Source organism: Sapajus apella, unplaced genomic scaffold (genome assembly GCF_009761245.1).
Source record: "Sapajus apella isolate SASKATOON/1434 unplaced genomic scaffold, GSC_monkey_1.0 scaffold21, whole genome shotgun sequence".
NCBI lineage: Eukaryota > Metazoa > Chordata > Mammalia > Primates > Cebidae > Sapajus > Sapajus apella.
This window is the reverse complement of record NW_022436961.1, coordinates 872,652-896,502: the sequence shown is the minus strand read 5'-3', so window position 1 is coordinate 896,502 and position 23,851 is coordinate 872,652. Positions and strand designations below refer to the sequence as shown.

Sequence of the window (23,851 nt, the reverse complement as noted above, 5' to 3'; positions counted from 1 at the left end):
AATGGCTCCTTTCCTTACCTCCTTCAAAGTCTTGCTCAAAGGCCACCCCAGTGAGAACTCCGCCAACCCTGTTTAAAATTGCAAACCATCTGTGCTTAATTTTTCTCTAAAGCGAATTTCTCATACTTTATTCATTTCCTATTTATTTTATTAATTGTTTGCCCCCTGCACTAGTGTCTAAATATCATGGTGACAGGATTTATGTTATTGACATAGTGAGGACACATTTGACTACATAGCAGTTAAATTCTTGTAAGACCACATTAACTAAGTTAACTATTTTCTGTTTTAGAGACAGAGTCTGTCTCTTTTGCCCAGTCTAGAGTGCAGTGGTGCAATCATAGCTTACTGCAACCTGGAACTCCTGGGCTCAAGCGATCCCTCCCACCTCAGCCTCTTAACTGGGACCACAGGCATGTGCCACCATGCCTGGCTAATTAAAACAAACTTTTTTTTTTTTTTTTTTTTTTTGAGACAGAGTCTCACTCTGTTCCTAGGTGCCAGGCTGGAGTACAATGGCCCGATCTCGGCTCACTGCAACCTCCGCCTCCCAGGTTCAAGCAATTCTCCTGCCTCAGCCTCCCGAGTAGCTGGGACTACGGGCATGCACCACCATGCCCAGCTAATTTTTGTATTTTTTAGTAGAGATGGGGTTTCACTATGTTGGCCAGGATGGTCTCAATCTCTTGACCTTGTGATCCACCCACCTCAGCCACCCAAAGTGCTGGGATTACAGGTGTGAGCCACCACACCTGGCCTAAAACAAACTTTTTTAAAAGAGTTGAGGTCTTGTTATGTTGCCCAGGCTGGTCTCGAACTCCAGGCTCAAGCAATCCCCCTGTCTGCCTCACAAAGTGCTAGGTGTGAGCCACTGTGTCTGGGCTAATTATTTTCTGGATCTTGTCTTTTACATTTATAATAAAGGGTCTCATAGGTAATACATTGACCCTTCAACAATGTGGAGATTAGTGGTGCTGACCGCCCACATAATAAAAAATCTGCTTATACTGTTTGATTCCTCAAAAACTTAACAACTAAAAGCCTACTATTGATATTATAAACAGTTGGCTAACTGTACTTTATATAAGTATTATATACTGTATTCTTAAAGTAAGATAGAGAAATGTTATTAAGAAAATCATAAGAGAAAATACATTTACTGTTGATTAAGTACATTTACTGTTCATGAAGTGGAAGTGGATCCATCATCCATCACAAAGGTCGTTATCCTTGTTTTTTTCACAGGGAGTAGGCTGGGAGGGAGGAGGAAGGGGAGAGGTTGGTCTTGGTATCCAAGGGATGGTAGAGGCAGAAGAAAATTTATGTGTAAGTGAATGGCACAGTTCAAACCCATGTTGTTCAAGGGTCAGCTGAATATAAAGAGCTAGTAATTAATAAGCACAAGGCAGATAACCCTGTAGAAAATTGGATACAGGGCAGTGAACAGACTTTTGACGGCAGAAATACAGACATGCTTAAAAAGATGACAAATGCCCAGCCTCGTTAGTAATAGGGAAATACAAATTAAAATAGCAAGGTATCTTCATCCATGGATTGGCACAGATTACAAACATTGGTAACATCTGGTGTGACACAGGGTGTATTCCTAAGATTCTCTCAGGCGCTGCTGGTGAACGTGCATGCTAGCACAGGCTTTGGAGGATAATGATATCGGTAAGATATTCGGTAGTCTGTCTACTTACCTATGTGTTACAGCACATAGAAATGTGTCTTGTTTTAATCAGTTGGAACACTATTATACAAATGGTTTTATATACTTCTTGTTTGTAACATTACTTTTATCTGTTATAACTATAAATGTATACATTTTGGTGACCCCATTATATATATATGTATATTTTTTTGAGATAAGGTTTCACTCTGTTGCCCAGCTGTGCAGTGATGTGATCATTGCTCACTGCAGTCTCCACCACCTGGGCTCAAATGATCCTCCCACCTCAGCGTCTCCTGAGTAGCTGGAGGTATGTATATACTCCATTACACCCTGCTAATTTCTAAAAAGTTTTTGTAAAGATGGGTTCTCAATATGTTTATCATACTGCTCCCCATCTTTTGATAAGTTTCAGTTTATGCTTCTATAAATAATGCCAGATGTTTATTCCTAGAACTTCTTACCTATTTCAGATTATTGCCTTAGATTTTATTTTATTTATTTATTATTTTTTTTTAAGATGGGGTTTCACCATGTTGGTCAGGCTGGTCTTGAACTCCCGACCTCAGGTGATCTGCCCACCTTGGCCTCCAAAGTGCTTGGATTACAGGTGTGAGCCACCATGCCTGGCCTGCCTTAGATTTTAGATTTAGCTGTTAGATTCCCTTGATAAATAATGCAAAAAACTGCTTTGGAAACTGTAACCTTTATTTGAACAATGACACAGCACATTGCTTGCAGAACGAGTGTGGGGCAAGGATCTCCTGAGTCCCAAGCCTGCTTTCTCTTTTGTAATCTTCTGCCTTCTCTTGGGATTTAAGCAAAAGATCAGAGGTTCTTTTAAGCAAAAGATCAGAGGTTCTTTCCTTAATTACAGTGCTTCCTGCAAGCAAATGAAAGACAGAAATCCAAGGCAGAAATGTGCACTTGCTCTTCTATATTAGCTGTGGACTCTATGAGAAGGTCTAGTGTTTGTGTAGCATTTCAGCTTCTGTCTTTACAGCTGAAGTAACACCAAACCGCAGAACATGTAAAAATGTTTTTCTTACATGTAAATATTCCTGTTTATAATTTACTATGCTACCTTTTAAAATTAATGGGTAACATTGTTACATCTGATGGGCAGGGCTCTGCACCCTCATGTAGGCTTTTCAGGGTCTCCACACTCATCCACTTTTCCAGGCCACTCCCCTGCCTCCTCATCTTGCCCACCCACTGTGCGGTGGTCCACTGGAACTGGCAGTCTACTTGCCACTCCTCTCTGCCATGTGGTTATGCAGAGTCTTCCCTCCTGAGCCAGCACTCTCCTGCCCCACATCGAATCTGCAAGTCCCCCTCGTCCTGTAAGACCAGCCTCCAGAAGCCTTCCAGTACCTTCTGTAGCAGTTCTTGGGGTCCTGCCCAGAGGCAGTCGCTTCCTGCCCTGAGGTTCCACTCACTGATGTGGCACTTGCCTTGCTGAATGCCGTGCTTGCTCGTCAGACCATCTTCATAACTAGATGGAGAGCAACGCTCAGACAGAATCTGCCCCTCGTTAATTTCTGTGTCTTCTGCAGAACACCTGCTACTTAAAAGATGGATGTTGTTTCTGGTCACTAAATTAGGTGAGAGTTCAGGCTTGATGTTCTCTGTGGCTTTGTTGCAGGTCTTTCTGTCTGAGTGGAAGGAGCGCAAAGTTGCTCTCTCACGGCTCACCAGCCTGGAGATGAAAGATGATTTCCTCCATGGACTGCAGATGCTGAAATCTCTACAAGGTGCACATGTTGTCACGCTGCTTGGCTATTGTGAGGATGACAACACAATTCTTACTGAATATCATCCTCTAGGTTCCTTGAGTAACCTGGAAGAAATACTAAATCTTTCAAAGTACCAAAACGTGAACACGTGGCAGCACAGGCTGCAGCTGGCCATGGACTATGTCAGCATCATTCATTACCTGCACCACAGTCCCATGGGCACGCGGGTCATGTGCGACTCCAATGACCTGCCGAAGACACTGTCCCAGTATCTGCTGACAAGCAACTTCAGCATTGTGGCAAATGACTTGGACGCCTTACCCCTGGTGAACCACAGCTCCGGGACGCTGGTAAAGTGCGGCCACAGGGAACTGCATGGGGATTTTGTGGCTCCAGAGCAACTGTGGCCCTACGGAGAGGACATGCCTTTCCGCGATGATCTCATGCCCTCATATGACGAGAAGATCGACATTTGGAAGATCCCAGATATCTCCAGTTTCCTTCTGGGGCACGTTGAAGGGAGTGATATGGTTCGATTTCATTTGTTTGATATTCACAAAGCATGCAAGAGCCAGACTCCCTCAGAAAGACCCACTGCTCAGGACATTCTGGACACCTACCAGAAGGTCTTGGATACGCTTAGAGATACTGTGATGTCTCAGGCAAGAGAAATGCTGTGAAAACCAGACCAGCCAGTGAAGGTGGGATTGAAGGGCTGAATGGAAGTTACAGCATTCTACTCTGAGGGTGGAGTTTTTTGCCTGAGTTTTGTGTTTCATTGTTTTTTATGGCTTAGCCATGTGGTTCTTTGTTCACATCCACGTGTACATTGGCATGTGTTCCGAATTGGTTGTTAGACTTATTTTTTTTTTTTTTTTGAGACGAGGTCTTGATCTGATGCCTAGGCTGGAGTGAAGTGGCATGGTCTTGGCTCACTGCAGGCTCCGCCTCCCAGGTTCAAGCAATTCTCCCATCTCAGCCTCCCGAGTAGCTGGGATTACAGGTGCACCACCACGCCTGGCTAATTTTTGTATTTTTAACAGAGACAGGATTTCACCATGTTGGCCAGGTTGGTCCCAAACTCCTGACCTCAGGTGATCCACCCTCCTTGGCCTCCCATAATGCTAGGATTACGACACAAGTCACCGTGTTTGGCCAGTTGTTAGATTTCCATGGATTTGCAGTTTCCAAAGTGTCTCTTGTTATTAATTTCTGCTTTTATTCTATTGTGGTCTGAGAAGGTACTTGATATGGTTTAGATTTTTAAAAATTTGTTGAGGCTTGTTTTGGAGTTTAACATATGGTCTGCTGGAGAATGGTCCATGTGCTGATGAGAAGAATGTATATTCTGCAGCTGTTGGACGAAAGGTTCTGTAAATGTCTTTTAGGTCCATTTGATCTGTAATGTAGATTAAGTCCAATGTTTCTGTCTAGATGATCTGCCCAATACTGAAAGTGAGGCGTTAAAATCCCCAGCTATTATTTGTATTAGGGTCTGTCTTTCTCTTTAGTTCTAATAATGTTTATATATGTGAGTGCTTCGGTATTGGGTGCATATATATTTAAAATGTTACGCCCTTTCACTGAATTGATCCCTTTGTCATTATGTAATGATCTTCTTTGTCCCTTTTGGTGTTTTCTGACTTAAAGTCTATTATGTATAAGTATAGTTATTCCTGCACTCTTTTGGTTTCCATTTGCATGGAATATTTTTTTCCATCTGTTCATTTTCAGTCTATATGTGTTTTTACATGTGAAATGAGTTTGTTATAGGTAACATATAGTTGAATCTTTTTTTTTTAATCCATTCAGCTAGTCTATATCTTTTAATTGGAGAATTTAAATTATTTACATTCAAGGTTTTTATTGATAGGTGAGAACTTAGTCCTGTGCTTCTGTTGTTTTCTGATTGTTTTGTATATATTTTGTTCCTATCTTCTATCTTCTGTTTTCTTTTTTGAGACGGAGTCTTGCTCTGTCTCCCAGGCTGGAGTGCAGTGGCGTGATCTACTGCAATCTCCACTTCCCGAGTTCAAGCATCTCCTGCCTCAACCTCCCAAGTAGCTGGGATTACAGGTGCCCACCACCATGCCTGACTAATTTTTATATTTTTAATAGAGACAGGTTTTCACCTATCTTCTTTTATATTGTTTACTTTATAATTTGGTGGGTTTTTTTTTTTTAAATAGTCATAATGTTTGACTCCTTTTTGTTATTTCTGTATCTGCTCTACCAGTGACTTTTAAGCTTTTGTGTGTTTTCATGATGGTAGATACCATCTTGTCTCTTCCAAGATCAGATGAGATTGGGCGCATTCAGGGTGATATGGCTGTCTTTCTCTTCCAGATGTAGGATTCCCTTAAGCATTGCTTGTAGGGCTAATCTAGTTGTGATGATTCCCTGTTGTTGTTGTTTTGAGATGGCGTCTTGCTGTGTCGCCCAGGCTGGAGGGCAGTAGCACAATCTCAGCTCACTGCAACCTCTACCTCTTGGGTTCAAGTGATTCTCCTGCCTCAGCCTTCCAAGTAGCTGGGATTACAGGTGTGTACCACTTCGCCTGGCTAATTTTTGTATTTTTGGTAGAGACGGGGTTGGTCTCAAACTTCTGACCTCGTGATCCACCTGTGTTGGCCTCCCAAAGTGCTGGGATTACAGGCGTGAGCCACTGCGCCTGGCCTTTTTTTTTCTTTAAACTAAATTATCATTAATGTTAAAATTGAACTGACCATGTATATAACTGCTTTTGCTGCTTTCTCACATAACTGTCTAGGGTTCATTCAGCAGATCACAGAAGTGAGGTCTGGCATTTAACAAACAGACTAATGATAGAAGAGATATACTGATTTGCGCAAGAATATCAAAACACTATCGTGTGGTTTAGTGTAGCTCAGGTTAGGAATCGGTGCCAACTCTTGCTGCAGCGTCTTCTATACGGTTTTATCTTGGAACTCGGTGATTTGTTTTTTAAGTTGACTTTCTTCACCGAAAAGAGTTGTTTCATGATACTCTTCATGAATTGTTCATATAGCAGCTTAATCTCTTTCAGTTGCTGTCTTCTAACAATGCTAACTTGTTGCCACCTCTTTTGTTGCTCTTGAAATATTTTGGTTTTTCTTCCACTCCTCAGTCTTCTGCATGTCTATGTTGTATTCTTAAAGCAAAGTCAGCAACTGCATTTCTGCCTTTTGTGTTCTCAAAATACGTTTAGTTCTGTTCTCAGTGTCGATGCAAACTTTTGTATACATTTGAAGCCTTTGTGTGTGTGTGTGTGTGTGTAGCAAGACCCTGTTTAATGGCAGCTGCAATTACTTGTAGCTTCTGTACATCAACCCCCTTGTCTTCCTCATCTGTTTCTGCAAAAGGTTTTCTTTCCTCATGCTCATCAGTTTTTGGATCCCTTTCCCCATGCTCCATTTCTTGGGCGGCCATGATCTGATCTTCTAACTGGGCCTGGGCAGCCCTCCTGTTGCTCTTCCTGCCCTTGGTTGCAATCGCTGGCTGTTCTGGGACACCAGAGGTGACTCCTGAACCCTGAGGGACTCTTGATGGCACTCTTTCACAGGGCCTGCATGATGAGGCACTTTGAGGCTCCTCCGAGGGCCTGGGTCCTCCTTCCCTCAGTTTTTACTTTTCTGGGAAAGACTTTATTTCCCCTTCAATTTTGAAGGATAGCTTTACTTAGTTTAGTATTCTTGGCTGGCAGTTTTGTTTCAGCACTCCAATATATTTTATCATTCTCCCCTGACCTGTAAGGTGGTGTCTTTTTTAAAAAATTTTTTTACAGGAAAGTCTCATATGTGACTTGATGCTTTTCCGCTTGCTGTTTTTAGAATTCTCTCTTTGACTTTTGACAGTTTGACTGTAATGTGCCTTGCAGAAGACCTTTTTGATTTGAATTTTTTTGGGGATCACTGAGCATCCTGTATCTGGATGTCTGTATCTCTTGTAAGACTTAAGAAATTTTTGACTATTATTTTGCTAAATAGGTTTTCTATGCCTTTTCTCACCTCTTCTTCTGAAACACTCACAATTTAAATATGTGTTCGCTTGGTGATGTCCCATTTTTTTGGTCTGACTGGATTACTCCAAAAGACCTGTCTTCAAATTCAGAAAATCTTTGTTTTGCTTTCTCTAGTTGTATTTTAAAATTTTATTCATTGAATTTTTCAGTTCCATGATTTGTTTGGTTATTTTTCTATGTCTATCTCTGTTGAATGCCTTATTCAGATCATGAATTGTTTTCCTAATTTATTTGTATTATCTGTGTTCTCTTGTAACTTGCTGAATTTCCCTAAGATCATTATTTTGAATTCTTTTTCAGGCATTTTATTATTTTTATTATTTGAGACAGAGTTTCACTTTTGTTGCCCAGACTGGAGTGCAATGGTGTGATCTTGGCTTACTGCAACCTCCGCCTCCTGGGTTCAAGCGATTGTCCTGCCTCCGCCTCCTTAGTAGCTGAGATTACAGGGATGCACCACCATGCCTAGCTAATTTTGTATTTTTTAGTAGAGATGGGGTTTCTCCATGTTGGTCAGGCTGGTCTTGAACTCCTGACCTCAGGTGATCTGCCTGCCTCGGCCTCCCAAAGTGCTGGGATTATAGGCGTGAACCACCATGTTTGGCCTTTTTCATGCATTTTTATGGATTTCCTTTTCTTTTGGATGTGTTACTGGAGAATCATTGTGTTTCTTTGGAAGTATCTCTCTGGAGGTATTGTATCTCTTTGGAGCACGTTTCCTTGCTTTTTCATGTTTCTTGTGTCCTTAACATTGATATCTATTCATCTAGTGGAATAGTTGCTTCTTCCAATTTTGTGGATTGGCTTTCATAAGGAAATACTTTTGTGTAGGCATATCTATAGTTTTGGCTGAGTAGGATGTTTTGGCTTTGATTCTGTTGGGCACAACATCAATGATTTCTTCAGCTGTAGTCAGTGTCACTGTGAGTGTCTGTGAGTCCTCAGTGGCTTAAGCTGTCTTTGTTAGTTGAGGCTGTTGCGGGGCTTTTCTGGGCACAGGGGGGCCAGAGGGGCCAGTCCCTGGGCCTTTTTGTGACATGTGCAGGCATTAGCTGTGGTGGCTGGTGATGGGCTGAGCATGCAGGTCTTTAGGACCCCAGCTGGTGTAAGCGCTGGTAGTGAATGGTAGCGGGGGGCCCAGGTTGGCTGGTCCTCAAGCCCCAAGGCAAAATTTATGGTGCTGGCAGTAGCAGCAGTGGGCTGGACATTGGACCCTCAGGTGGCAATCACAGCTGTTGGCAGTACCTGTGGCAGGATGAATGGGCTAGTTTCCATTCCCTAGGTGATGCACTTGGGTGGGCACTGGTGGTGGTAGGTGGGGCAGGCCTGTTCAGGCCTTGGGATTGTGTGTGTGGGCACCAGTGGTGTTGGATGGGGTGGGCCAGTCCTCAGGCCCCCTGACAGCATGTAGGCACCAGCAGTGGCACGAAGGAAAGATGGCACCTGAGAACACTGGGTAGGGCAGGGCTGTCTTTAGGTTCTTGGATGGCACATATGGACACACTAGTCTTCAGGTCCCCTGAAGGTGCATGCAGGTGTGCTGTTGCCCTGCTGAGAGGGGCAGGGTTCTTTTGGTGTCATTGGTGTTGGGAAGGTGGCTTCCAGATTCTGGGAGCTTCAGCTCCCTTTTTCCTGGGGGCAGCCTCCCTAGTGTGCTACGCTGCCTGTTCCCTGGAATATAAGACGCTATATGGGTGAAAGTACTGGAAACCTGGCTGCATTGCTGGGTGGTTGTGATATTGCAGCTTTCTGGTTGGATGTGGGAGGGTGTTCCTGGGGGCTCAGGGATGTGGACTGCAGGGGCTATTGGACCCCAAGACAGGATATAATCTGGTGGGGGCTAGGCTCTTAAAATGGTGCCACAGCAGCATGTTTCTTGAGATGTGAATAGGATCCAGTGAAATTCCCTTTCTGGAACAACACATTTGCATGGAGTCCAGGCAGCTCTGTATACTGGGCTTAGGGCCCGTGAAGGCTGATGGCATCCTCTGTGGGTGCCAGCATCTGTCCTGGGAATGTGGACCACTGGGGTTCTTTCATTTTTCTTTTCCTTGAAATGAGATGTCCTTCCTGCCTCTGAGCCAATCCAAGACACACTAGCTGCTTTGTTTACTGCTCCTTTTGCGCCTCAGAGGTTCCCTGTCACTTCCCTGCTGAATTAAAGTGTTCTGTCTTTGGTGCTCTACCTGACTCGTGGTTATCTCCTTGCTTTTTTGGTCCTTTGTTGTGGAGAAGTTGAGAGCCAGGCTCACGGTTTTTTGATTACCATAGTTTTGTAGTACTTTCTGAAATTCAGAAGTGTGAGACGTCAACTTTTTCTTTTTTAATATTATTTTGGCTGTTCAGAGTCCCATGTGATTTCATATACTTTAGATGGATTTTGATATTTTTGGGATTCTGCCATTAGGAATCTGATAGATAATGCATTGAATCTGTAGAGTGCTTTGGGTAGTATTGACATCTTACCACTATTAAGGCTTCCAGTACATGAATACAGGACTCACTGTGGTTTTGATATGCATTTTCCTGATGACTAATGACCTTGTACCTATTTATATGCTTATTGGCTATTTGTATATCTTCCTGGGAAAAATGTCTATTCAGATTTTTTGTCAGTTTTTAAATTTGCCCATTTACAAATCAGGTTATTTTGTTGTTGTCGAGTTGTAGGAGTTCTTTATGTATTCCTTATACTAGTTCCTTATCAGATATATGATTTGCAGCTATTTTCTTCCAGGTGGGTTGTCCTCACTTTCTTTGTAGTGTCTTTTGATACACAAAGTTTTAATTTTTTATGAAGTCAAATGTATCTGCATTTTTCTTTGGTTGCTCATGCTTTTGGTGTTGCATCTAAGAATCCATTGCCAAATCCAGGGTCATGAAGATTTACTCCGATGTTTTCTTCTAAGAATTTTATAGTTTTTGCTATTACATTAAGGTCTTTGAGCCATTAAGGTCTTTGATTTAATTTTTGTATATGATGTAAAGTCATTGTCAAACACCGTTCTTTTGCATTTGGCTGTCCAAGTATCCCAGCATTATTTGTTGAAATGCCTATGCTTCTTTATATTCCTTTGACTCCTTTACCTTTGCTATTACTACTGCCCTGAAACTGCTGTCACTGGGTTCCTAAGGACTGGGTAGCTTATTTAAGTGGATAATATTTTTATTTTTTATTTTTTAATTTTTTTTTTTTTTTGTGAGACAGAGTGTCTGTTGCCCAGGCTGGAATGCAGTGGCGTGATCTAGGCTCACTGTGACCTCCTCCTAGGTTCAAGCCATTCTCCTATCTCAGCCTCTAGAGTAGCTGGGATTACAGGTGCACACCATTTACCACTACATCCAGCTAATTTTCGTATTTTTAGTAGAGATGGGGTTTCACCATGTTGGTCAGGCTGGTTTCGAACTCCTGACCTTGTGATCCGCTTGCCTCAGCCTCCCAAAGTGCTGGGATTACGTGGGTGAGTCACTGTGCCCGGCTTCGAGTGGATAATCTTTTGTTGTTTTCTCCTTGTAATATACAAGCGTTGGCTTCTGTGACATAATACTCTCCTAGTTTTCCTGTCACTCTGGCTTCTCAGTCTCTGTCCATCCCTGGTGCTGCTGAAGGTTCTGTTGTTAGCCTTAAACACATTACCTGGGTGATCTCATTCTCTGCCATGACTTCACTTGCCATATATGTGCGGATTTTTCCCAAATTCTTATTTCTCCAGACCTTTACATCTATTTTATTTGCAGGTTCATATATCTAATAAGGAATTGATATCCAGTGATCATATAGAATTCCTGTAATTCAACACAAAATCCAAACAGCCCAATTAACAAATGGAGAAGATATTTAAATGAACATTTTTCTAAAGAACATCTCAAGCTCAAGATTTCCCAGATAATCTGCTTTTTATGTTTCCTTCAGAATCTGCTTTGTGTTTCCTCATCTATAGGTGGCACAGCATGCATCTGATTTCCCAAGCCAGAAACCTCAGAGTCATTCTTTGCTCCAGGAAGAAATATAATTGAGTTTTAAAAAACTCCACTTATTGGCCGGGCGCGGTGGCTCAAGCCTGTAATCCCAGCACTTTGGGAGGCCGAGGCGGGTGGATCACGAGGTCAAGAGATCGAGACCATCCTGGTCAACATGGTGAAACCCCGTCTCTACTAAAAATACAAAAAATTAGCTGGGCATGGTGGCGCGTGCCTGTAGTCCCAGCTGCTCAGGAGGCTGAGGCAGGAGAATTGCCTGAACCCAGGAGGCGGAGGTTGCGGTGAGCCGAGATCGTGCCATTGCACTCCAGCCCGGGTAACAAGAGCGAAACTCCGTCTCGAAAAAAAAAAAAAACTCCACTTATTGACTCATTGTATAATAAAATGCAACAGTTTTAAGTGTTCAAGGAGTTTTGATACATTTATGTACTTGTGTCACTATCCCCATAGGTGAAGAGACAAAACAGTTCTATCACACCGGCAAATTCCCCGGTTTCCCATCCCAATCAATCCTTTCCCCTCTGCTGGCTCCAGGCAATGACTCTCTCCTTTCTTTTTAGAAAAATTAGAATTTCTTTTCTAGAGTTCCAGTAATGGAATCATACAGTATCTAAGTCTGTTTGTGGTGCTGTAACAAAATACCTGAGACTGGGTATTATACATTATAGGAATTTATTTCTCACAGTTCCGGATGCTGAAAACGTCATGATCGAGGCGCTAGCAGGTTTGGTGTCTGAGGGCCCAGTTTCTTCTTTGACGATAGTGCCTTGAACACTGTGTCCTCACATGGTAGACGGGGCAGATGGGCAAAAAATAAAAAATAAAAAAAGGTGGGGGCAAATGCTGTGTGCAGCCGCTCTCAAAGGGCTTAAGCTCATTTACCATGGAAGAGCTCTCATGACCTGATTATACCTCCAAAGACCCACTTCTTATTACTATTGCATTGGAGATTAAGTTTCAACATGAATTTTGGAGGGATTTAAATCATAGCATATAGTGTAGTATATATATTTTGTGTCTGTCTGCTTTTGTTCAGTGTAATGTTTTTGAGGTTCATCTATGTTGTTGCATGTATCAGTAGGTTATATCTATTGGTGCACAGTTATTCCATGGTATGGCTGTACCACACTCTTCATTTACCTGCTGATGGATATTGCATTGTTTCCAGGTTGAGGTTATTATGAATAAAACTGCTGTTAACCTTAAAATACAAGTCTTTGTGTAACAATTGTTTTCATTTGTTTTGAGCAAATACGTGATTGGTCAGATGGTCATATGTCAGTATATGTTTAATTTCATAGATTTGCAACTGTTTTCCAAAGTAGTTGTACCATTTTATTTTCCCCTAGCAGTATACGAGTTCCATTTGATCCACATCTTTGCTAACACTTGTTATTTATGTTAGCCTATTTAATTTTAGCTGTTTTAGTGGGTGTGATTAGTTTTCAGTGTAGATGGTTTTATTTTTATTTTTTTTGAGGGCCTTGCTCTGTTGCCCAGGCTGGAGTGCAGTGGCACAATCATGGCTTACTGCAGCCTCAGCCTCCTTAAGGCTCCAGCAATTCTCCCACCTCAGCCTCCCAAGAAGCTGATGCATGCCACTATGCTCAGCTAATTTTTGTATTTTTTGTAGAGATGGCGTCTTACTGTGTTACCTAGGCTGGTCTTGAACTCCTGGGCTCGAGAAATCCTTCTGCCTTGGCCTCCCGAAATGCCGGAATTCAGTGTAGTTTTAAGTTGTATTTTCCTAATATCAGATGATGCTAGGTACCTTTTCATGTTTATTGGCAGTTCATATATTTTTTGATACATGAATCTTTTGCCCATTTTAAAATAAATTCATTTGCTTTATTATTGGATTGTAAGAGTTCGCTATAAATTCTGGGATTAAGACTTTTTTTCAGGTATATGTTTTACAAATATTTTCTCATTGTGACTTGGCTTTCCATTTTCTTAGCAATGTCTTTCATTACAGTTTTTCTTTTTTAATGGTTTATGTGCTATTTAAGAAATCTTTGCCTAATCCAAGGTTATGGAGATTTTCTCCTGTATTTTCTTCCAGAAGTTTTATAGTTTTAGCTTTTTTGTTGTGATCAGTAATCTATTTTTAGTTCAGTTTTATATGTGGTGTGAGGTTAGAATCAAGGTTCTTTCCATGTGGATATCCAGTTGTTGCAGCATTATTTATTGACAAGTTTATCCTTTCCTTTATTAAATTCCTTTGGCAGCTTGGCGAAAAAGCCAATGTGTGTGTTTATTTCTAGGCTCTCTATCCTGTCCCTTTTTAGTCAATCTTAACATCAGGTTAACAAAGACCTGCAACTTTGTTATTTTTCAAAGTTGTTTTGGCCATTCTAGGTCCTTTGCATTTCCACATAAAGTTTTAGAATCAGCTTGTCAGTTTTAACAACAACAACAACAAAAACTCCTTGAATTTTGACTGGGATTGCACTGAAGTTAAAGATCAATTTAGAGAGAACTGGCATCCTAACAGTAATGATTCTTCCAATCTACGAACACAGTATATCTCTCCAACTTTTTAGGTATTCTTTAATTTCATTCAAATGTTTTGTAGTTTTCTGTGTTCTGATCTTGTACCTGTTTTGTTAAATTTTAAAAATTTCCACTTTGGAAGGCTGAGGTGGGCAGATCACCTGAGGTCAGGAGTTTGAGACTAGCCTGGTCAAAATGGTGAAAACCCGTCTCTACTAAAATACAAAAAAATTAGCTGGGTGTAGTGGCACATGCCTGTAGTCCCAGCTATTCAAGAGTCTGAGGCAGGAGAATTGCTTGAACCCAGGAGGGGGAGGTTATAGTGAGCCAAGATGGTCCCATTGCACTCCAACCTCGGTGACAAGAGCAAAACTCTGTCTCAAAAAAAAAAAAATTCCATTTTATAAGAAAAAAAATTCTGTAAATTCCAGTTTTTTCAGTGTCAACATCCAGTTATATCCAGAAAATAAAAATAAAATTGATTTTTGTATATTGACTTTGAATTCTGTGACCTTCACAAACTCATTAGTTTCCAGTAGCTTTTTGAGGGGTAGATTCCTTAAGATTTTCCGCATGTACAATCAGGCCGTCTTTGAATGGAGCCAGTTTGTATGCTTTTTATTACTTTGCCTTATTGCGTATCCTTGCATTGTTCTTGATCCACAGAGGGAAGCATTCAGTCTTTGTAAATGTCATGTTAGCTGTTTTTTGGAGATGCCTTTATCATACTGAGAAAGTTCTCTCTTTTTCTTTCCTTCTTTTTTTGAGATGGAGTTTCATGCTTGTTGCCCAGGTTGGAGTGCAATGGTGCGATGTCAGCTCACCACAGCTTATGCCTCTCAGGTTTAAGCGAGTCTCTTGCCTCAGCCTCCCGCGTAGTGGGATTACGCATGCGCCACCAAGCCTGGCTAATTTTTGTATTTTTAGTAGAGACGGGGTTTCTCCATGTAGGTCTGGCTGGTCTCGAACTCCCGACCTCGGGTGATCCACCCACCTCAGCCTCCCAAATGCTAGGATTACAGGCGTGAGCTACTGTGCCTGGCCGGAAGTTCCCTCTTTTTCTAGTTGCTGAGAATTGAACAGGTGTTGAATCTATTGGTCACATGGAGCCATATGTCTTGCTCTGGTCAGATAAATGTGGAAGAAATCATAGACATCTCTTCTAGGCAGGTGCTTGAAGAGCCAGTGTAGGATTTGCTACCTTGTCCTCCTACTGCCGCTTCTGCTGTGAGCATTAGTGTGAACAGGAAAGGGATTTTTGTCGGGGTAAGCCATGAGGCTTTGGAGCTGTTGTTGATGTATTATAGTCTAATGAGAAGGTTCTTGCCCACAGGACAAACTCTTTGCGTTCATGGAACGTACATTCTAGTACAAGTGGGGCAGGAAAATACACATAATGACAGAGATTAGTGTAATGAAGAAAAGCAGGATCCGGGGCTCCAGCACGATTTAGCTTTAGATGGGGTTTTGTGGAAGACCCCCTTAAATGAGGCAGCAGTCGACCTAAGGCCTGAATGAAGTGAGGGAGGAGCCATGAGATGTCTGGGTGGGGAAGGGTCTTTCAGGTACAGGAATAGCTATGCTATGCACAGCCCTAAGACAGGAACTACAGACTCTCCTGAACATGGAGGGTGTGACAAAGCTGGCCTCCAAGCGAAAAGAGAAGGGCACATTCACTCAGTGACTCCTGTGGCTTACGCCAGGCTGGGCCAGAGAGAGGTGCTGCTGTATGTTAGGCAGAAGAAGACTAATTGGCCGTGGCCTTGCCAGATCTCTCTGATGCCAGCGTCCTTCAGCTCCTCGATTTTGAACAATGGGGCAGGGGGCAAAGATGAAAGAGGGAGTACCTAGGCTTCCTGACATTCTGGCATAGGGGCTTTCTTTGAGAAAAATCATTTGACTGAACTTGACTTTGTGACCATTACTTCCAGAGTTATTCCCACCTTCGAACTCACCACCAGCTTCTACCGTACTTAGGAAGAAGCCTGTACTCAACTCTGCTGTCTAGTTCACCTCCTGACTCCCCTCTCCCGTCACAGAACCCTGCTCTATTCGCCCCAGATTTCTTTCAGTTCCTTCATTAAGCGACACGTTCTCTAGGCTGTTGGAAAGGCTGTTCCTTCTTCTGGGAACAGTCTTCCTGCTTCCTCCTGGCTAACTTAAATGACAGTCCCCCTGTAAGCCTTCCCAGACAAGCCTGGGTTCTTCTGTCAAGTGCCACCTTAGCATCTTGTCCTTCTCCTAACAGCACTAACCACACAGTCTTGTAGCTTTAAAAAATTATCAAATAATTCAGACACCCAAAGAAGTATAAAATATAATACAGGATGCACCCTATCACCCACTTAAGCAATGAAATATTGCCAGTGAAGCCCTTAAGATTCTCCTCCCTTCCAGCTCTCAATCCTTATAATTTAATGCTTATCTTTCTGAGACAGCCAGGTGGGAAAGGGTCCCCAGAGAAACTCCCAACTGGCCTGCACACTGGTGTGCTTTGCCTGTCTGTGTGGTTCCTAGGGAACTTCACTGCAGGCCTCCATGTTGTTTTACAACCTGGGGCTTGGCCTCGAATACCCTCGTATGGCTTTGTTTAGCAATTCTGCCTTAGGGAATGAGTTCCTTTCTGGTTTGATATCTGCATATTTTCCTAGCCCTGTCTGTTAAAGGGTCTGACCCAGCGATTGGTTTTCTTCTGCCTGCCTGTGTAACTATATATGTGTTATGTATGATGTCTGTAAAAAGAGCTCTAATTAATTTGGCCTAAAAAAAGACAAGTGCTTAGATCAAATATTTTTTAAAAGAGAAAATAAAAGTAGCGGTATCTTTCAGTTCATGTGACTTTAATCTTTGAGAAATAAAAACAGCTTTAAAAATTATTGGTAAAAAGCAGATGCCATCAAAATGTAAATAGGCGGACTAAATTATGCAGGTCAGATGCAAGGTTTGCCAAGTGTTTTAAGGTTATAAACTGCTTTTTGGTTTTGAGAACTATTTGATTTTCTGGTTTCACAACTGTTAAGGCCTGGGAACATATAGAACTAGCCACACTCCTAATTGTGCTAGGAGTCAAACCTTGGCTGCACCTAGCACACAAAACAACTTACCAGGTTTTACATTAAAGTTAAAAATTGGTAGGAGTTAACTATTATAACATGTAGTTGAGACCGCTGGAAATAGATTTACATGCAAGGTGTGCAAGAACAGTAAAATGTTTTTTGTTTTGTTTTTTAGGGACAGAGTCTTGCTCTGTTGCCCAGGCTGAAGTGCAGTGGTGCAATCCCAGCTCACTGAAACCTTTGCTTCCTGGGTTTAAGCGATTCTCCTGCCTCAGCCTCCCGAGTAGTTGGGATTGCAGGGAGTGTCACCACGCCAGTCTAATTTTTGTATTTTTAGTAGAGATGGGGTTTTTCCATGTTGGCTAGGCTGGTCAAACTCCTGACCTTGTGATCCACCCACTGCAGCCTCCCAAAGTGTTGGGATGCCAGGTGTGAGCCATGGCGCTTGGCCAAATGTTTTTTTGTAAAAGGTTATAAAAAGGCATGAAATGTAAATTTTTGCCTAGGGCTAAAGGAATTTTTTTAAAAAATTATTTTAAATAATTTGTTTTTTGAGACAGCGTCTCACTCTGTCACCCAGGCTGGAGTGCAGTGGCTCAATCTCAGCTCACTGCAACCTCCACCTCCTGGGTTCAAGTGATTCTCCTGCCTCAGCCTCTCAAGTAACTGGGATTGTAGATGTGCACTACCACGCCCAGCTAATTTTTGTATTTTTAGTAGAGAAAGTGTTTCACCATGTTGGCCAGGCTGGTCTCGTTCTCGTGACCTCAGGTGATCCGCCTCCTCGTCCTCCCAAAATGCTGGGATTACAGGCATGAGCCACTGTACCCTGCCAAAGATTGTTTTAAATTAGATGGGATGAAGTTGAAGGTTCAAACAAGTGGTGGAAGCATTGTGAAAATTAATCTTGCAAAGGGATTCTCTATGTGAACATATTGACTAAATTCAAAAGGGTATTATATGGTTTTTCTGTAAATTAAGCATTGAAATAAAAGCAAAGCAAAGTATTCTTAAAGCACTAATCTGCTCTGGCAAAATCTGTAGAGGGTTATAAAAGGTTTTTGCATCTTTAAAATTTCTGAGTCATCATTTTGGCAAAATAAATAATTTATGGTAATCTGGAATTCTATTTCATTACATCAAGTGTTTTAAACTTCAAATATATTTAACAGCTTTCCTAAAATCAAACTTCAGTTTCAAAATTGTCTTTCCTGAAGTCTGGCTTTTTGGATGGTTCAGAGGGTACCTGAAACATCCTGAAAAATAGGGGAACAAGGTCATTTGACATGTTTAGGTACATGGGATTGCCAAAATGATGTTCAGTTTTCTTTAGGTTATATTTTTGTGAATAATGCTAATATATGTTCCAAAATTGTATGGGATTTATAAAATTGTAATGTCCAAGTATATGTTATCAATCATAATTAAGGTTGTTATGTTAAGTTATTGTAAACGATGGAGATAACCATACTTCTTTGTTAATTGTGTTTTTAATGGCAACTACCCTGGACATTTTGCTATTCACAGACAATTGTTGTGTTGTTTTAGTCCTTTTCAAAAGATGGTTTATAATAAGCAATAGGACTTTGATAGGTACTCTCAAATGCAGGTTTCTGATAACTTTGGAGATTGGAACATTGGCATAAAGGAAAATGTATAGGACTCATAAAGAGATGAAGTGTTCACAAATATCAAGCAAAACAAGAACTAAATGGACTGAACTCAGAAAGCTGAAGCAACCTTTTTAACTTGCTGGGAATGTTGCCAATCTTTGTTTTGTTTTTCAGAGTCAAAGAAACATTTTAAACTATTTATGGTCTTTAATAATAGAGAAAGATATACTTGTGTGAACAAAATTTGGAGCATGTTTGTTTCTCTTTGCCTCTTTCCTTTTTTTTTTTTTTTTTTTTTAGACAGGGGTTTTTTTTTTTTTGACAGAGTTTTGCTCTGTCACCCAGGCTGGAGTACAATGGAGTGATCTTGGCTCACTGCAACCTCCGCCTCACAGGCTCAAGTGATTCTCCTGCTGTAGCCTCCCAGGTAGCTGGGACTACAGGTGTGTGCTACCATGCCTAGCTACCTTTTGTATTTTTAGTAGAGATGGGGTTTCATCATGTTGGCCAGCCTGGTCTTGAACTCCTGACCTCAAGTGATCCACCTGCCTTGGCCTCCCAAAATGCTGGGATTAGCTGTGAGCTACCATGCCTGGCCTAGTTCCTCTAGAATTTGGAAACTATCTGTGAGTATTCTTAACTTATGGAAATATAGTTGTCTGCATCAGTGCAATAACAATCAATTTATCTTTTGCAACAAGACACAATTGGAAAAACTGGTTATTTTCCCAAGGCTTTGAGTGAAAGGCTGTGCCTGTAATCCCTGCTACTCAGGAGGCTGAGCCAGGAGAATTGCTTGAACTTGGGAGACAGAGTTTGCAGTGAGCCGAGATCATGCCACTGCACTCCAGCCTGGGCAACAGAGTGAGACTTTGTCTCAAAAAAAAAAAAAAAAAAAAAGAAAAAGGGTCAATCTTTGTGGGAGGGGACTCCCACAAGTGCCGTGGCAAGGGTCTGAAGTCTCAGTCTATTCCCATATGAATATTGATTTAGAAAAGAATTAGAAATATAAGCACATAGTTATTCCTTTATATAATCATATATAATCAATATAACCTTTAATTTTACTAACGATTATCAGGTTACGAAGCATGGAACTGAGGTGACATTATGAACAAAGTGATCCTAAGGCAGGATGCTGTAAACCCTCTGTCATGCCTGCATAAGGCCTGCTGGAGGGCACCTCGTCTGTGCGGCAGTGCCAGCATTGTGAAGGTGTCCACTGTTTAGCCAGCTAGGGAAGGAGATGTCCAAAATGGCCGAGACACCTCCTTCCTGGGGAATTAGGAGAAAACTCCACTCTCCAAGCTCTTGTGGTAAGGCCTGACGGCTGTCAGGTAAACCCGCAGACATCCAGGTGCTTAACTATCTCTCTGTGATGCTGGGCTTCAGTGGTCACGTTCCATGTCCACTCTCAGGCTCCACTTCTGCACCTGGTTTCTCTTTTTCTCAGAAGATGAGAATTAATAATAGTAACATAATCTTAATATCCCTGATATTTCTGACAAATATGCGAAGAGTGCTGACGTATTAGGTTTTCTCCTCGTCAGCTACTTGAAAGTTCTGGGCCCCCCTATCTCCAAGACACGTGATTTCTCTCATCCTATCACTGACCACCATTACCTCATCTTACCTTCCCTGCCCCCTGCTTTGTACTCAATAAAAGTCAGAGCGTCCAGGCAGTTGGGGCCACTGCAGGACTGTGATTTGGTTGGCAGTGGGCCCCCGGGCCCAAACTCTCTTTTCTCTATCTCTATGTCTGTGTCTTTTATTTCTTTATTATTATTATTATTTAGAGATGGGGTTTCACTATATTGGTCAGGCTGGTCTCAAAACTCCTGACCTCAGGTGATCCACCTACCTCGGCTTCCCAAAGTGCTGGGATTACAGGCGTGAGCTACCACACTTGGCTGTGTCTTTTATTTCTATAGTTTCTCGTCTCTGCACCAGCATGGAGGGGCTCACAGAACCCTCTAGGGCTGGACCCTACAAATCTTGCCTTGCAGAGCCAATACAAGCCCAGTGGGGAAACTGGCCTCATCCTCTTATCTACGCAGCCCCTGTACAGGGTTCCTGACCTGTGGTCAGTAAATAATGTCACTTTCTAACATGTCCAGGAGCTCCAAGTTTATCCTGGGACCTTAAGAAGAGAGGATCACCCAACAAAAGTTTTATCCTGGGACGTTAGGAGAGGATCAGCCTAGCTCATGGCTGGGCTTGGCTTTAAAAGGTCTTATCTCAGATTCTCTGTGGAACAGAGTTTCATCAAAGCTAATCCAAAAGACTTGTGTAGAAATAATTATTCTTGCTGCACTTTATGCAAATAACCAGACCCAGTATGACACTAAAATCTATTTTGCAAAAAATTGAGTCCTATCATATTTTCTTTTTTTAACAAAAATGAGGACTGGAGCGAAATTATGTTCCAAAACTTATACATTTGCCATTCATTTGTTGTTTTTTTTGTTTTGTTTTTTTGAGACGAACTCTCACTGTCACCCAGGTTGGAGTGCAGTGGCACGATCTTGGCTCACTGTAACCTTCGCCTCCCAGGTGCAGGCAATTCTCCTGCCTCAGCATCCTGACTAGCTGGGATTACAGACATGTGCCACCACGCCCAGCTAAATTTTGTATTTTTAGTAGAGACAAGGTTTCAGCATGTTGGTCAAGCTGGTCTTGAACTCTTGACCTCGTGATCCTCCCATCTCAGCCTCCCAAAATGCTGGGATTACAGGCGTGAGCCCCCATGCCCAGCTAATTTTCGTATTTTTAGTAGAGACAGGGTTTCACTATGTTGGTCAAGCTGGTCTCGAACACTTGACCTTGTGATCCTCCCATCTCAGCCTCCCAAAGTGCTGGGATTACAGGCGTGAGCTACCGCGCCAGCCTACATTCAGTTGTTTTTAAGTTTTTGCCTACATTTTTAGACTAACCTTGCTTGTTTGTGTGAACCAACCGGCAATCTCCGGCTGCAGCTCAGAAAGAACAAGAGAGATGGGTAATGTAAAATATCTGGATTAGTATTCTCGTTCTGAGCAATTATCCTGCAAATTCTGCCAGGTGATGGGAATAAATAGGTTGCCCATCATTCAGAGGTTTCCTTTTGGGAAAGTAAGACCAAGGAAGCTAATCAAAGCCAAGCACCATGCATCCAAATCCTAGCAAACATAACTATAACCACCAAGTTATCTGGGTGTGTCACAAGACACCCTTTTCTCTCCCTCGTTGGAGGACTCAGTTCCACAGCTTTACCTTAGCATTCGGCTTATGATAAGGAGTCCATGCAACCCCCAACTCCTCAGCATAAATGAGGTCTAGGGAACTCCAAGACTGCTGACAGCAGGGGTGATAAGGGCGTACATGGGTAGACCAGGTAATTTCCACCCCCTAGACCCCTGATTCATGATGCAAGCCCCTCTGGCATCCATGGGAGCACTTGTCAAGGTGGCAAGGACTCGGGGATGCAAGCTTTCTTCTCTCCCTCATGTACCCCAGGTATCTACTAGGAAGAGAAGGGAAGCAGGGGTGCCTGCTCCCCACTTTCTAGATAGGTAGCCATTCATCTTCATCTGCACCACTTTCAAATGCATCTTGAAGCCCTGGAACTCCTTGGAAAAAATGCCTTCTTTTAACCTTTCTCCTCCTCAGTTCTTGCCTCACAGATAGGTCATTGTTTCCATACTACAGAACACCCCCCTCAGATGCATCCTCCAAATTGGAAAGAGTTAATTTCCCAAACCTTAAACTGGTTGGCTTAGGATTGCTTTTAGGAGAAGGGAACTCAGAAGTCCAACATGTCAGCAAAAGGGTAAAGTTGTTTACCATTAGGACTTTTGCCCCCCTGCGCCCCCCGCCCCCGTACAAATTGGTAAAAGGCCTCAGGAATTTTGAGCTGTCCTTATGCCTCCTCTTGTTTCATTAAAAATTTTTTTTGGCCGGGCGCGGTGGCTCAAGCCTGTAATCCCAGCACTGTGGGAGGCCGAGGCGGGTGGATCACGAGGTCAAGAGATCGAGACCATCCTGGTCAACATGGCGAAACCCCGTCTCTACTAAAACTACAAAAAATTAGCTGGGCATGGTGGCGCGTGCCTGTAATCCCAGCGACTCAGGAGGCTGGGGCAGGAGAATTGCCTGAACCCGGGAGGCGGAGGTTGCGGTGAGCCGAGATCGCGCCATTGCACTCCAGCCTGGGTAACAAGAGCGAAACTCCGTCTCAAAAAAAAAAAAAAAAAAAAAAAATTTTTTTTAAGACGGGCTCACTGGAGTGCAGTAATGAGATCTCCGCACACTGCGAGCTCCGCCTTCTGGGTTCAAGCGATTCTCCCGCCCCAACTTCCCGAGTAGCTGGGAGTAGTCAGGCGCCACCAACGGCTGGCTAATTCTTGTATTTTTAGTACAGACAGGGTTTCACCATGTTGGTCAGGCTGTTCTCGAACTTATGACCTCAAGTGATCCACCCACGTCAGCCTCCCAAAGTGCTGGGATTACAGGTGTGAGCCACCACGCCAAGCCCCCTTAATTTTGAGACATGCTTTTTAACCTGGTTTGTCTCTTTTCGACTTCAGGCCATCACACTCGGAAGGGTCATGCAACTGGAGCCTTGGACCATTGCCCCTTCTGCTGGGGACCCTTAGATAAGCCTCTGAGGGAAATCTGACTGCCATTTTCCCAAGACAGAGCCCCCTGTCAGCAGGAAGCAGTTAGATCGGTCTTTGGCCCTATCCTTATCCATATTCTAATGGCAGTGAGATGGACTTCTTCAGCGGGTGGGAATGAAATAGCCAGGTGGGAACGGCTCCCTGGCAAAACTCCAACTGGCCTGTGCGCTGGGAGGAGTGCGCACCGGGGCGGAGCCACAGAAGTTCGCTTCTCCGTTTGCTGCGGGGAGGAGCCTGGCCCCTCCTCTTCCTCGTTGGAACCTGGGATTTAATCTGTGAGGAGGGTCCCTATTCCCCCTTTTCTTCCTTTTTATCCAATAAAACCCTGCCTTTCCCTTCAAATTGTCTGCGTAATGTTTCCTGGGGTGTGACAAAGGACCCCATTCATCTTTAGCTGAAGTAAGGAAAAGTCCCACAACATTTGCATGTGTACCTTTGTATTTTTATTACATATATGGATGTCCCTAAACAACATATAGTATTGTTTTGCTTTATATAAGTTATTACAAAGGCATTCTGCAATTTGCATTTTCCCCAGCCTTGTTTTTTGAGATTCATCCATGTGGATGCGGGAAGCTGTAGAGTACTTCCCCTGCTGCAGGACGGTTTGTCTTTTCTTTT

The 23,851-nt window shown here is 42.7% G+C and overlaps 1 protein-coding gene across 4 annotated transcripts in view; it reads left to right on the top strand.

Moving 5' to 3' along the window:
- The window catches only part of POMK (protein O-mannose kinase), a 57,275-nt gene extending 33,703 nt beyond the window's left edge, over positions 1-23,572 (top strand). Inside the window, exons 5-6 of one of the 4 annotated variants that reach the window (XM_032288037.1) lie at positions 3,318-4,109; positions 23,138-23,572. In XM_032288037.1, coding sequence (XP_032143928.1) covers positions 3,318-4,088 — 771 coding nt within the window. In that variant the 3' untranslated portion in view covers positions 4,089-4,109; positions 23,138-23,572. Of the gene's footprint in view, positions 1-3,317; positions 4,343-11,370; positions 11,467-17,134; positions 17,157-23,137 lie in introns of those variants that run through there. The other 3 variants (XM_032288038.1, XM_032288036.1, XM_032288039.1) reach the window with 3 other exon arrangements.
- Positions 23,573-23,851: the final 279 nt, after the last annotated feature.